Below are 13,874 nucleotides of genomic sequence, written 5' to 3'. Positions count from 1 at the left end.
GTCTGGCCATACACCCCTATGCTGAAGGAGTCACTGGCTGCTTGCTGTTACTTCGCAAAGCACTCAGTTGCTAATCTGGGGTTGAAGGTGTGACCTCTTTCACTCCAAATTCCCAGGAGCCAGACAGTGATGACGAGTGGCAGCGCCTCCTAGAGACCACCGAGCCTGTGCCCGTGCAGCTGAAGGCTCCTCTCACGCTGCTGTGTAACCCTGACTTCTGCCAGCGCATCCAGAGTCAGCTGCGTGGGACTGGCGAGCAGGTAACAAGCAGAAGGTAGAAGAGGTTGGGACCGCCTTCCGAGAGGATGTCACCACCAGGAGACAGAGAGGCTGGCCTTTTCCGGGTATTTCAAGGAAAAGGTTAGAAGAACACAGAGCAGGCCTCGGATTGCTCTTTCTGAAGGGAAAAAATACCTGTCTAGAACAGGAAATCAGTGAACTTTTTTGTAGCAAATACGGTAGGCATCATGGGACAGGGGGAAAAAATGGAGGCTCTTGTGTACTTATAAAGTGAGAGTAAACACAATTCCACAGAATTTTATGATAGAGCACATAGCAGTATTTCATTCTGATTTAGTTAGTTATTTTATAATGCAGAGATGAACTCAGGGGCCTGCATATGCTAGGCAAGCCCTATCCCACCGAGCTTTACCCAAAGCCTCTTTAATGTCTTTGAAAAATTCTTTGTGACATTTGCTTTTCTGTGACTACTGAGGGCCACTTGTGCCTTGGCACAGGTATAGAGGTCAGGTGACAGTTTTCTGGAGTTGGCTCTCTCCTCCTACCATGTGCATACCAGGATTGAACTCAAGTCACCAGGCTTGGCAGCAAACATCTTTCCTCATCTCGCTGGTCCCAACCTTTTCCTTTATACTGCTGATGACAAATCACATTTTAGTCATTCATTTACTGCCTGATGGCCATTGATTTATTTCCACACGTTTTTCTTATTGAGGCTGGGTCTCACTGTGTAGCCCTGGCTGGCCTAGAACTCAGAGAGATGTACCTGCCTTCTGAGGACTGGGATTAAAGGCATGTGATACCATGGCTAGTTATTTTTTTTGTCTCACAAGCAAATCTATGTGTAGATGTGTTTTCATTTCTCTTGGCTAGGTACTTTGTAGTGGAACTGCTGGATCATATGATAACTGCTGAATATCTTCCAAAGTAACTGTACAGTCTTATATTCCTACTAACAGCACATGAGTTATGCTGTCTCCACACCCTTGCTGACATTTATTATTGCCTGACTCCTGACTATAGCCATTCTAGTAAGTGTGAGTAGTAGCTTATCATTATTTTAATTTGAACCCTGGGGCTGGAGAGATGGCTCAGTGGTTAAGAGCACTGGCTCTTCTTCCAGAGAACCGGGTTTCAATTCCTAGCATCCACATGGCAGCTCACAACCGTCTCTAATTCCAGTACCAGGGGGTCTGACACCCTCTTCTGACCTCAGAGGATGGCAGGCATGCAAAGGGTACAGAGATTCATATGCAGGCAAACACTCACACTCACACACACACACACACACACACACACACACACACACACAGTGAATACAGTTGAAACCCAGTGCCTCAAAGTGTAACTTGAATCCCACTGTGATGAATGTTGAATGAACACTTTTTTTTTATCTGCTTTATTGTCCATTTGTGCATTTTTAGGTTTGTTTGTTTTTTTTTTTGGTTGTTGTTGTTGTTTTGTTTTTGTTTTTTGAGACAGGGTCTCTGTGTAGCACTGGCTAGCCTCAAACTCATTATGTAAACCAAGCTGGAATTCACAGAAATCCACCTGCCTTTGCCTCCTGGGTGCTGGAATTTAAGGTATTCACCATCATTCTTTGCTCTATTTTTAAATTTTAATTTCTATTTTGTGTGTGTGGTTTGTTTGTTTGTTTTTGTTTTTGTTTTGAGACAAGGTTTCTCTGAATAGCCCTGGCTGGCCTGGAACTCACTCTGTAGACAAGGCTATCTTTGAACTCAGAGACCTGCCTGCCTCTGCCTCCAGGGTACTGGGATTAAAGGCGTAGATTTTCTAAATGTTCCCCATAGTTTTAGCTTTTACATTAAGGTCTCTGACCCATTTTGAGTTAGTTTATATAGATCATGAAGTAAGTTCATCTCTTGGTGTGTTTTTGAAAAAAGTTCTTCTTTTCCCATTGAATTATATTGGTACCTTGCTCTTATTTTTTGGATCTAACAATTTTCCTGCTTTTGGAGCATTTCTTTCCAAGACAGGGTTTCTCTGTGTGTAGCCCTGGCTGTCCTGGACTTGCTTTGTAGACCAGACTGGCCTTGAACTCACAGAGATCCACCTGCCTCTGCCTCCTGAGTGATGGGATTAAATGCATTTGCCTCCACGCCCTGCTATTGGAGCATTTCTAATGTGTGCTAAAGTCTCTTTTTCTTTCTTTTTTTTTAATTTTATTTATTTTATTTTACAATACCATTCAGTTCTACATATCAGCCACGGGTTCCCCTATTCTCCCCCCTCCCACCCCTCCCCTTACCCCCAGCCCACCCCCATTCCCACCTCCTCCAGGGCAAATCAAGTCTCTTTTTCTAACCAGGGAGGCTAGGCAGATGGTTTCTTTTCTTTTTTCCTCACCCCGCCCCGCCCCCCCTTTTTTTGAGACAGGGTCTCTACCAGGCTAGCCTCGAATTCACAAGAGATCCCCCTGAGCCGGGCGTTGGTGGCGCACGCCTTTAATCCCAGCACTCGGGAGGCAGAGCCAGGCGGATCTCTGTGAGTTCGAGGCCAGCCTGGGCTACCAAGTGAGCTCCAGGAAAGGCGCAAAGCTACGCAGAGAAACCCTGTCTCGAAAAACCAAAAAAAAAAAAAAAAAAAAAAAAAAAAAAAAAAAAAAAAAAAAAAAAAAAAAAAAAGAGATCCCCCTGCCTCTGCCCCCGCCCCTGCATCTATCCCTGCCTTGATTAAACATGTGCGTGACCACACCTGGTGCAGGTGGTTTCCGAAACCCAGGAGATTGAAACCAGCCTGGGCAACGTAATAGGACCTTTGTTTAAAAAACAGTCAAGCAGTTGTTAAGAATGAATTTGGGGCACATGCTATGGTGCATGAGTAGAGGTCAGAGGCAGCTTTGTGGAGCTGGTTCTCTATTCCACCTTTAAGTGGATTCTGATCAAACTTAGCTCATCAGGTTTATGCAGCAAACACTGTACCTGTTGAGCTATCTCACCAGCCCAGCCTCGTCTCTCAGAAAACAGAAAGTCTTTGGCTTCTGAGATAAGAATTCCTGATCAGAATTCACAAAGACCTAGCTACTGACAACCCCCCCTCACCTCCACCCACCCCATCCCCCATCCCCTCCAACCCCTCCAGCTGAGGATCGAACCCAGGGCCCTGTGCTTGCACTCTACCACTGAGCTCAATCCCCAGCCCCTCGCTGTTTATCTTCGATAGGACCCTTTTCCATACAGATGCATCAGTTCCCTGTCTTTAAAATGAGTGGTTCTTCACTGCACACTGTGAAATGGGAGAATAAATGCCAAAATTGAGAACAGGGAAGCGTGAGACATTTGGTGTCGATGGTATTCTTTTGAAGAATACCCATTTAAAAGTACGGCACTACCCTTAGAGTGCAGGCGGCATACAGATAGGTATGTGGTTGGGCTAAATTTGGCATGTGAAATGTTGGCAGTCCTTGATCTAGAATGATGTCTTGTTTCTCTGGAGTTAAATGACATTGTTTCATATCTGTTGTTTTTATTTTTCAGAACACTCTGTGTGGTGTGTGTGTGTGTGTGTGTGTGTGTGTGTGTGTGTGTGTGTGTGTTGCTGCTGTTGTTGTCTTTAAGGTGAGACAACAATAATACTGGGCCTAGTGGACAGCAGACCTTGAGGTCCCCTACCCCTTGGTCACTGGTGTTCTATGTCAGGTGACCTTCCAGAGTCATCTCTGATACAGTTCTCCTGTTCTTCCTCCCTGGCTTTTCAACTCCTCCAGGTAGAAATGCAGACATTTGGTTTGCTCCGCTAACTCCTTGGAGCCATTCAGTATTGGGTTTTGTTTTGTTTTGTTTGTTTTGAGACAGGGTTTCTCTGTGTAGTTTTGGTGCCTGTCCTGGATCTTGCTCTGTAGACCAGGCTGGCCTCGAACTCACAGAGATCCGCCTGGCTCTGCTTCCCAAGTGCTGGGATTAAAGGCGTGCACCACCACCGCCGGGCGCCATTCAGTATTTGTGACTCTTCTTTGTTTACCTATAATTATACCAACTGCTGTCTCTTTATCTCTCATCCCCCAGATCCTGAAAGGCATCTTGGAGGGTGCTTCCCACCTCCTTCCTGCACTCCGTGTCCTGAGCAGTCTCCTGTCCAGCTGCAGTGACTCTGTGCTCCTGTACACCTTCTGCCAGGAGGCAGGGCTGCCCAGGCTGCCTCTGAGCCTCCTCAGACACAGCCAGGAGAACAGCAGTATCCAGCAGGTAGGTACCCAGCAGCCCAGCAGCCTCTGAAGACAAGAGGTGGTCCTTGCTCTTGCCTTCTCTCCATGGAGCTGCCATTGTTTGACCTGACTACCTCTTCTTTTCGATCCTTCTTTTTCTAATTAATTTCGAATTACTAATCACTTGCAAATTCTGATGCCTTCCGGGGCTAAACAAGTAGCATCAGTCAGTGAAGAAGGCGAGGTAGGCATACAGCTGTCTACGTGGTAGGGAGTGTGTTAGACATCCCCACCCTAAGTGGGGCATCTTCTTAGCTCCAGCCTATCATTGGCATGGGGAAGTTTGAGCCAGTGTACCTAATGTGGTTTTCTAAGAGAAGATAAAAATCAGACTTTCAAAAGCTGGGTCCTTTCCCAATATTGAGAAGAGTTCTGCTCTGTTACCTGGTTTCCAAAGCAACACACTGAGGTTCAGAGATTGGCCCCTGCAGCCACTGCAGAAGGCCATATGACGGGTGGGAGAGCTAGGATCAAGACTCAGTGTGGCTGGGGCCAAACTGCTACTTCCCTGCTTTGGGTCCTGACATGGCTGAGCCCAGAGAACAGCTCCCCTCCCCCCCCACCCGTCCCCCCACCCCAAGTTGATGAAGGTGGTAAGACAGACTAAAGCAGCCCTCAGGATGCTGCCCTCTGCTGCTAAGTATCAAGCTCAGGTAGATATAAGAAACTGAACAGGACAGTTTTCCGCCAACAAGCTGCTCAGGTCGAATGTCGTCTCCAGATGGTCTGCGACCCTTGGACTGGCACTCTTGACTTTCTCCTTCCCTGCCCCTTTCCACCCGGCACTCTGCTCGCCTTTGGTGCTTCTCTTTCTGCCTCTGGTCTCCGTTCCTCATGCTGCCCTTTCTGTCCCTTCTCACAGCAACCTTGGTACGGGGCCTTCCTGCGGGACCTGGTGGCTGTGGTCCAGGCCTACTTTTCCTGCGCCTTCAATCTGGAGAGGAGCCAGACAGGTGACAGGTGGGGGAAAAGACGCTTCTGCCCCGCTGGCCAGTGTGGCTTCAGTTTCTACTTCGTTAGTTCCCCTCCTCATTAGGAGGAGCAAGTGAGAAGTGGTGATGTGTGACGGGGTTAGAGATGAGCTGACCAGCCTTCAGAGTTTAGTTGATCCTCATAAGAACCTTGAGACGCTTCCAGCTTTACTGCATGACAGTCAGATTCTATGAGTCAGCAATCACCCAGCACAGATGGGCTTCAGTGGAAGGATCAAACTGTGAAAACAGCTGAGAAGGGGCTTGAACGGTATATGTGAGCTCTCAATTCCTCTCCACCACCACCCCTGCTTCCCCCCCCCCCCCCCCCCCCCCCCCCCCGTGTGTGTCTGTGAGCAGAGTCGAAAGGAGGAACATTCTTCTGATGTGTTCCTTGGCAAAGATCTACCTTGCTAGAACTGACCCATTTGCCATACCCATATCCAGGGTGGGAAGATGGGAAGATGCCATGGGTTCATTCTTCTCCAGCCTACAGGTGTTTCAGGAGGCTGCCAACCTCTTTTTGGACTTGTTGGGAAAGCTGTTGGCCCAATCGGATGACTCCGAGCAGACATTTCGCAGGGACAGCCTTATGGTAATCTCCTCAGGCTTCTGGGTTTTTGTCTTTCCTATTTTTTCCTGTGTTTCTCCCAGTGCCTTTCTTATGATTATGTTACTACAACAGATGTTATTGACGTCTCACCATGTGCCATATGCCACATGAGTAACAGAGGCTCCATCTTGAGGAGACTAAAGATCCTCAAGTAGGGCCGGTTGTAGTGGCACATGCTTTTATTTAGTCCCAGCACTCAGGAGGCAGAGCCAGGCAGATCTCTGAGTTTGAGGCCAGCCTGGTCTACATAGTGAGTTCCAGGACAGCCAGGACTACACAGAGAAACCCTGTCTTGGAAAAAAAAAAATGAGCCAAGTAGAGAAAGTGAGAACTTCGTTCAAACTTTGTACTTGGTGCAGAGGTACCACCAAAGAAGATGCCATTAGCTCTGCATGGAGAGTCCTCAAAGAAATTGTGAAGACTGAAGTCGTAGTAGCGCACGCCTTTAATCCCAGCACTGGGGGGGGGGGGGGGGGGGGGCAGAGGCAGGTGGATCTCTGTGAGTTTGAGGCCAGCCTGGGCTACAGAGTGAGATCCAGGACAGCCAGGGCTGCACAACACAATAAAACCCTGTCTCAAAAAACCAAATAGATAAATAAATAGATAGATAGATAGATAGATAGATAGATAGATAGATAGATAGATAGATGCATAACCGCTTGCCAGCTTGGGTGGGTCAGGGAAGGAGACAGACCACTCTAGATAGAAAGAGCACCATATGTAAAATGCAGAGGCATTCAGTAGTTTGGCATATATCAGGGACCATAAATATAAGTGTCTTAAAATAAATAAATATATTTTTAAAAAGCGAGGCATTGTGGCACATGCCCTTAATCCCAGCACTGGGGAGGCAGAGGCAGATGGATCTCTGAGTTCCAGGCCAGCCTGGTCTACATATAGTTGAGACATCTAGGGCTACATAGTGAGACCCTGTCTTGAACACAGAACAAACAAAAAGCAACAGAAAAAGATGAAGCATCCTGCAGATCAGCTAATATTCTCCAGTCTTGTTTACGCTAAAACCTCATGAACTCAAATCCTCTTTCTCGTACCCTAAGCTAAGGGCAGGAGAGTGGGGGATTGAATGAGAAAACAGCTGAGTTGTCACTGGTCAGGGAGGACACAGACACTCACGTCCCAGGAAAATGATTGTATAATTGTTGTTGAAACTAGCAATTGGGATAATTTCCGGCCTCCAGGTAACAGTCCATTCACATTTTCATCATTTGAGATTCTATTTTTGTGTTCATTCTTTCAAGTCAGAATGCTCTGAATGTCTAGATTAATTTCGACCAGTAGTCAGTCACTGGTGTTATTGGACAACATCTGTCATGTCGTTGAGGACTGAGCGCAATGAGGAGTTTGGAATAACTGTCTCTCCTCCTGAATTTCTGAATTATTATACCCTTGTTCCACATTTTTAGAAACATCATCTAGGGAGATGCTGATGAGAAAATAGAAGGGTTGGTTGGACAGATGTAAGAGTGTGTGTAAGGGGTTGAATCCCAGGAGAGAGAGAGAGAGAGAGAGAGAGAGAGAGAGAGAGAGAGAGAGAGGAGAGAGAGGAGAGAGAGGTGGTGGGAGGGAAATGGAGAAAGGGAAAGATTCATCCCCAAATCCTCCTCACTGTCATCCAGGAAGACTGTGGGTGCATTTTCCCCGAAAAGAATTTTTAGGTTAGACCACTGTCCTCTGGCCTTTTAACTCCTTTCCTGGGTTCCTGGGGTATTCCTGGCTCTCACTAAGGCCCAGTCAGTTTTCTGATGCCCTCCACTCTTTTCCCCTTCAGTGCTTTGCTGTCCTGTGTGAAGCTGTGGACGGGAACAGCCGGGCCATCTCCAATGCCTTTTACTCCAGCCTGTTGACCAGCCAGCGCGCTGTGTTAGACGGGCTCCTTCATGGCCTGACAGTCCCTCAGCTTGCGTTCCACACCCCCCCAGGTGAGCCCAACTTCTTGTTCCAAGGATCTGTCTATGTCCTTCCTGCTTCCATCATCTAGAATGGTGCCTGGAACTTGGCAGGTGCTCAAAAAGTGTAAATTGGGCTTGGGGATGTAGCTCATGTGGTAGAGTGCTTGCCCAGCCTGGATGAAGCCCTGGCTTGATGGCACATGCGTGTAATCCCAGCACTCCGGAGGCAGAGGAAGCGGGATCAAGTTCAAAGTTATCTTCAGCTTCATAGTTTAAGGCTTGCCTGGGACATAATGAGACCCTGTTTCAAAAAGCCAAAAAGCAAAGCAAGACAAAACAAAACAAAACAAATCCTAAAAGACCAACTGGGGGAATCTGTGAGAAACAACCAGACCTTACCAGTATGCTTTCCCTCTCTCCACAGGAGCCCCACAAGTGACCCAGCCACTTCGGGAGCAGTGTGAAGATATCCCTGGAGCTATTTCTTCTGCCCTGGCAGCCATGTGTACCGCTCCTGTGGGGCTGCCGAGCTGTTGGGACGCCAAGGAACAGGTCCGAGACACAAAGTCTTGCTCCTTTCTTCCCTGCAACTTGGGACCCGGGGAGGCGGGCCATAGTTGCTGTCGAGAGACAGAAAAATAAGCTTTGGGCTTCTCCTTGCTCCGGATTTCCAGAAACAGACACTCCCACGCTGGTCTGGGCCACTTGTTCACCATAGGATGGCTAGAATTCCAGAGGGTTGGCAACCTGACTCAGCAGTAACTGCCCAGGAGATAGGGCAGCCAACTGGAAGCCATGATGTCTCGCCAGGGCCCGGGGGCACTCAGATTGAGCTTCCTTCCCTATTTTGTTGCTCACTAACTCTTTCCTTTATACCTGCCTACATTAAGACCGAACTCAGGCAGGATCAGTTCTCCACTGGCCATGGCGACCGGGAATAGAATGGGGCCTGAGATTTCCAGTGAACCTAAGAGGGGCTAGCAAGAGTCTGCGTTCTGGCCAATTGAAGATGTGTGAGGAATGACGTGGAATAAGGGAGATGGGATAGAGTCGTGCATGTCTCCGTAGGTCTCTTGGCATTTGGCCAATCAGCTGACTGAGGACAGTAGCCAACTGAGGCCATCCCTTGTCTCTGGTCTGCGGCATCATATCCTATGTCTCCACCTTCTCAAGGTACTCCACTCCCACAGTTCCCAACACTTCAGGTTTCTTTTAACTCCCAGGAAAGGGAGGGAGGGGAGGAAAGAGGGAGGGAGAGAGAAAAAGAGAAATTATCCATAGCTGGGCATGGTGATGCTTGTTTTAATTCCAGCACTCAGGAGGCAGAGGGAGGCTGAGCTCTGCAAGTTTGAGGCCAGCCTGGTCTACATAGTGAGTTCTGAGTCAGGCAGAACTCATAGAGGAGAAAAGTTTCATGGGGGGGCGTGGGGGCGTGGCTGAGAAGAGCAGGACGGTCCTCATGGTGGTATCCAGGAAGCAGAGAGAAAGAATACGCGTGATGCAGGAGTGTCTGGATTTTTCTTCCCCCCTTTCATTCCATCCAGGCCCCAGCCTGTGGGATGGTGCCATGCACATTCAGGACGGGTTCCCCCCAGCTTTGGAAAGGCCCTCACAGAAACACTCCGAGGTGTGCTTGACTTAGGCTCTTCTCACTCCAGTCATATGGACAGTCAAAATGGTCACAGCCCCCATGTGTGGACAGCAGCTCTACTGAGAGGCTTGCCTGCTTTTCAGCGGAGCCTTCCACTGTAGGAGCCCAGGGCTGCTCTGTGCACTGACAGGCGCTTTCCGACTTGCCTAGGTTCTCTATTCTTGCTGCTATATCAGTGAACGCCTGTGCCAGATTCTGGGGCAAGAGCCCCTGGCCTTGGAGTCACTGTTGATGCTGGTCCAGGGCAAGGTAAGCCAGGGATACCAGCATGCTTGGGTACCTCCTGGTGGTCCATCTCACCCAGAAGTTGTTCTCATAGCTCAGGCTTCCTTTGTAGGTAAAAGTAGCCGATTGGGAAGAGTCCACCGAGGTGGCACTCTACCTCCTGTCCCTTCTTGTCTTTCGGCTCCAAGATCTGCCTTCTGGGTGAGTCATAAAGTCAGGTCTTCTGGGTGAGTCATAAAGTCAGGTCTTCTGGGTGAGTCATAAAGTCAGGTCTCCGCTAAAGTCTCCTTCCCACAGAGCTATCCCTGACACATAGGGAATAGCACCCCTTTCTTGGCCTTTTCCTACAAGGGGCTGAGACAGAGAGAGTGACATTTCTCTATAAAGAACAGGCCTGGATTCCCATCACCTCTGGGCCTTGGAAGTAGACATGCAGGGAGAGGGAAGGACCCTTAGCAGCCGTTGGGACCCTCCACTGTATCTCTCCGTTCCAGGTTGGAGAAGCTGGGCAGTGAGGTTGCTACTCTCTTCACCCGCTCACACGTCGTCTCTCTTGTGGTGAGTCTTCGGCCTTCTCCTTTCACCCCTGCTTCTGACCCTATGGGACCAGGCGGCCATTGCTCTGTTTGCAGCTATTTTTTTTTAAGGTTTATTTATTATGTATAGTGTTCTGCCTGTTCTGCCTGCATGTATGACTGCAGGCCAGAAGAGGGCGCCAGATCTCATTACAGATGGCTGTGAGCCACCATGTGGGTGCTGGGAATTGAACTCAGGACCTCTGGAAGAGCAGCCAGTGCTCTTAAAAACTAAGCCGTCTCTCCAGCCCCGTTTGCTGCTGTTTCTACAAGCACTTTGTCATGTCCTGCCTACCATTCAGATGCAGGGTCCATCTCTTCCTCTACCTTTCTCACAGAATGCAGCAGCCTGTCTCTTAGGCCAACTTGGTCAGCAAGGGGTGACCTTTGACCTCCAGCCCCAGGAATGGATTGCTGCAGCTGCACATGCCCTGTCTGCCCCTGCAGAGGTGAGGTGCTGGGGAAGGTCCAGACATGCTTCCTCTGAGTCCAACACCGGGACTGAGTCCTCTCCTGGGGAAAGACCAAGTCCAGTGAGCCTGAAGGAAACTGCAGAATGGAAAAGGAGTCAAGAAGCCCCTTTTTTTGTCCTTTGTCTCCAGACAGTGGACTGCCCAAGCCAAGGCTGAGCAGGGCCTCTTTTCTGATTCAGAACTTTCAAAGATGGAGGCAGGGAGGGAAAGAAAGGAAGCTGCCCAGTTATCTGAGGGAGAGGTTCCCCTTGTCCAGTTATCTGAGGGAGAGGTTCCCCTTGTCCAGTTATCTGAGGGAGAGGTTCCCCTTGTCCAGTTATCTGAGGGAGAGGTTCCCGACCTGCTTCAGTCCCCTCCAGGAGCACATGCTCTTATGGCTGAAGTCTTCTGATACTTTACCTCATCCCTTCTCCCACCATGTCCACTCTGCCTTTCCTGCTTTTTCTCCTTAATGAACATGGAGAAGTGGCTGATACCCTATGTGTTCTTCAGGAACCCAGGCCATTATGTGGCCTCCTGGTTTGCTTTTCAGGCCCTTTGGCGCTCTCTCTCTCTCCCTCCCTCCCTCCCTCTCTCTCTCTCCTGTTTTTTCAAGGCAGGGTTTCTCTGTGTAGTCCTAGCTGTTTTGAAACTCAATGTGTAGACCAGGCTGTCCTTGAACTCACAGAGATCCACCTGCCTCTGCCTCCTGAGTGCTGGGACTAAAGATGTGTGCCACCACCGCCTGGCAAAAGTAACCCCGCCCGCCCCCCCCCCACATTTGGAACTCTTATCTCCCTCATTTTGGAAAAGGATAGACTTCATATTCATATAATTGTCATCCTTTTATATAGAGAGAGAATTTTGTACTTTACAACATATCACATCCCCCACAAACATACTTGGAAGATTAGACACAGCAAATGTAGTAATAGTCACCTGCTTGTCCTTGAGGACGCTGACCTTCAGAGGGATTGTATCTCTAGCTAAGGCACTAACATTCACCCAGAAGCTCCTCCTCCGATTACCCATGCAGATGGTTCCTTGGGCCCTGTATTCCACTTTAGAGTTAACTCTAAGTCTGTGCTCTGTGGCACCATCACTGACCTGCCTGCCTTAGTTTATTTGTGCGTTAAGTCTCTCCTGCTCTCTTGCCTACTCCAGGATTCCTCCTCTGTTATTTGTTCCCTTCACTGCCATGAGAGTGAGCTTTTTTTTTTTTTTTTTTTAAAGATTTATTTATTATGTATACAGTCTGTCTGTATACCAGAAGAGGGCACCAGATCTCATTACAGACAGCTGTGAGGCACCATGTGGTTGCTGGGAATTGAACTCAGGACCTCTGAAAGAGCAGCCAGTGCTCTTAACCTCTGAGTCATCTCTCCAGCCCTGAGAGCGAGCTTTTTAAGGGGAAAATATGGCCATCCATTCAATCAATGTTTTTTGAACGTAGAATTATATGTTGAGTGTTTTGCACTATTTTAAATTCTGACAATAAAGCAGTGAATGTGGTGTTTTACAAAACTTTGCTAATGTGGAGATAAGTCATTCTGTGTAACTCTTTATTGGCTTCCCACTGCTTATAGGAAACAGTTCAGGCTGTAGACCAGCCATTCTCAACCTGTAGATCGCGACCCCTTTGTTTACATTCTGATTCATAACAGTAGCAAAATTGCAGTTATGGAGTAGCAACAAAATAATTTTATGTTGGGGGGGGTCACCACATCCTGAGGAACTGTATTAAAGGGTCACAGCATCAGGAAGGTTGAGCACCACTGCTCTAGACTGTCACGGCCTGTCTGATGCCGATGGGCTCTAGAGCTGTCACTCATTTCCAGAGTTCACTCTGAACTCTTACGCCTGCCAGCTCTTCTGTATGCTGTGTTCTGCACTTAGGACGCCCTGCCTTTCTACTGCCGCTCCCCTTTTCTGTCTTTAAATTTGTATATGCTTATTTTGGAGTGCTAGAGATTGAACTCGCCGCCTGGCACAACCTTGGCAAATGCCCTGCCATTGAGTTACATTCCAGCCCTGCCTTTAAAATGTTGCCCGTGTCTCCTGCCTCTAGGAGGTGCGGTTAGGCACATTCAACCGTGTACCTGACTTCTTGTTTAACATTTTCCTAAGCTGGAATTGTTGTTGGACCCAAGCTTATCTACTAGACAGTGTGTCTTTAGGAACATGATGAAAGAACAGGCAAGAACCAAAATTCCTAAATCCAAAACTTGTCCCACTCTGCCAGGCCAGGGAGGAGAGTTTTCTCCCCACTAGGTGCTGGGAGCCTGGTCTGGGTAGCTGCCCCGTCCCTCTTGAGTATCTGTGGTCCTCATGCCTCTCTCCAACAGGTCCGGCTGACTCCACCGTGCAGCTGTGGCTTCTATGATGGTCTCCTCATCCTTCTGCTCCAGCTCCTTATTCAGGTACAGGTGTGCCGGGAGATAGGTGAGAAGCAGAGAGGTGAACTGGGCCTGTTTCGGAGCCACTGGATGACAGAAATGAAGAAGCAGCCCATGCTTGCCTATCCCCTCACACTGCTGTTAACTATACTAGCCTGATCCCCATGCCGACTGCCACCCTCAACAGGACACTGAAGTGAGCTGTTCAGCTGTGTTGCCCCAGGGATCTGGGGAGAAAAGCAGCTTCACTGGGATCTGGATTTGGGGTTTGGGTTTATGGATTTTTTTTTGGTTTTTCAAGACAGGGTTTCTCTGTGTAGCTTTGGAGTCTGTCCTGGACCTCGCTTTGGAGACCAGGCTGGCCTCGAACTCACAGAGATCCACCTGCCTCTGCCTCCTGAGTGCTGGGATTAAAGGTGTGCGCCACCACCACCCAGCCTGGTTTATGGATTTTTATTATTGTTGTATAGATACAATTTTTCTTCACTCAGAGGTAGGAGGATCAAGTAGTTCCAGGCCAGCCTTGGCCACTTAGTGAGTTTGAAACTATCTTGAAGTACATAAGATCCTGTCTCAACATACCAAAAAACAAAACAAAACAAAAAACAAACAAAAA

At 48.5% G+C, this 13,874-nt stretch overlaps 1 protein-coding gene across 3 annotated transcripts in view; it reads left to right on the top strand.

The window, feature by feature from the left end:
• Window positions 1-13,874, top strand: part of Stk36 (serine/threonine kinase 36) — a 32,368-nt gene that overhangs the window by 13,492 nt on the left and 5,002 nt on the right. For all 3 annotated transcript variants that reach the window (XM_028893068.2, XM_037210260.1, XM_037210261.1), the window contains exons 11-22: window positions 117-260; window positions 4,266-4,445; window positions 5,328-5,425; window positions 5,926-6,031; window positions 7,839-7,989; window positions 8,384-8,511; window positions 9,028-9,132; window positions 9,761-9,859; window positions 9,948-10,036; window positions 10,330-10,393; window positions 10,749-10,859; window positions 13,208-13,282. In XM_028893068.2, the coding sequence (XP_028748901.1) occupies window positions 117-260; window positions 4,266-4,445; window positions 5,328-5,425; window positions 5,926-6,031; window positions 7,839-7,989; window positions 8,384-8,511; window positions 9,028-9,132; window positions 9,761-9,859; window positions 9,948-10,036; window positions 10,330-10,393; window positions 10,749-10,859; window positions 13,208-13,282 (1,350 nt within the window). The remainder of the gene's footprint in view (window positions 1-116; window positions 261-4,265; window positions 4,446-5,327; window positions 5,426-5,925; window positions 6,032-7,838; window positions 7,990-8,383; window positions 8,512-9,027; window positions 9,133-9,760; window positions 9,860-9,947; window positions 10,037-10,329; window positions 10,394-10,748; window positions 10,860-13,207; window positions 13,283-13,874) is intronic.

The sequence above is a fragment of the Peromyscus leucopus genome, chromosome 13 (assembly GCF_004664715.2).
Source record: "Peromyscus leucopus breed LL Stock chromosome 13, UCI_PerLeu_2.1, whole genome shotgun sequence".
Classification (NCBI taxonomy): Eukaryota; Metazoa; Chordata; class Mammalia; order Rodentia; family Cricetidae; genus Peromyscus; species Peromyscus leucopus.
The sequence above is the reverse complement of the archived record's forward strand: the minus strand, read 5'-3'. Positions and strand labels throughout refer to the sequence as shown.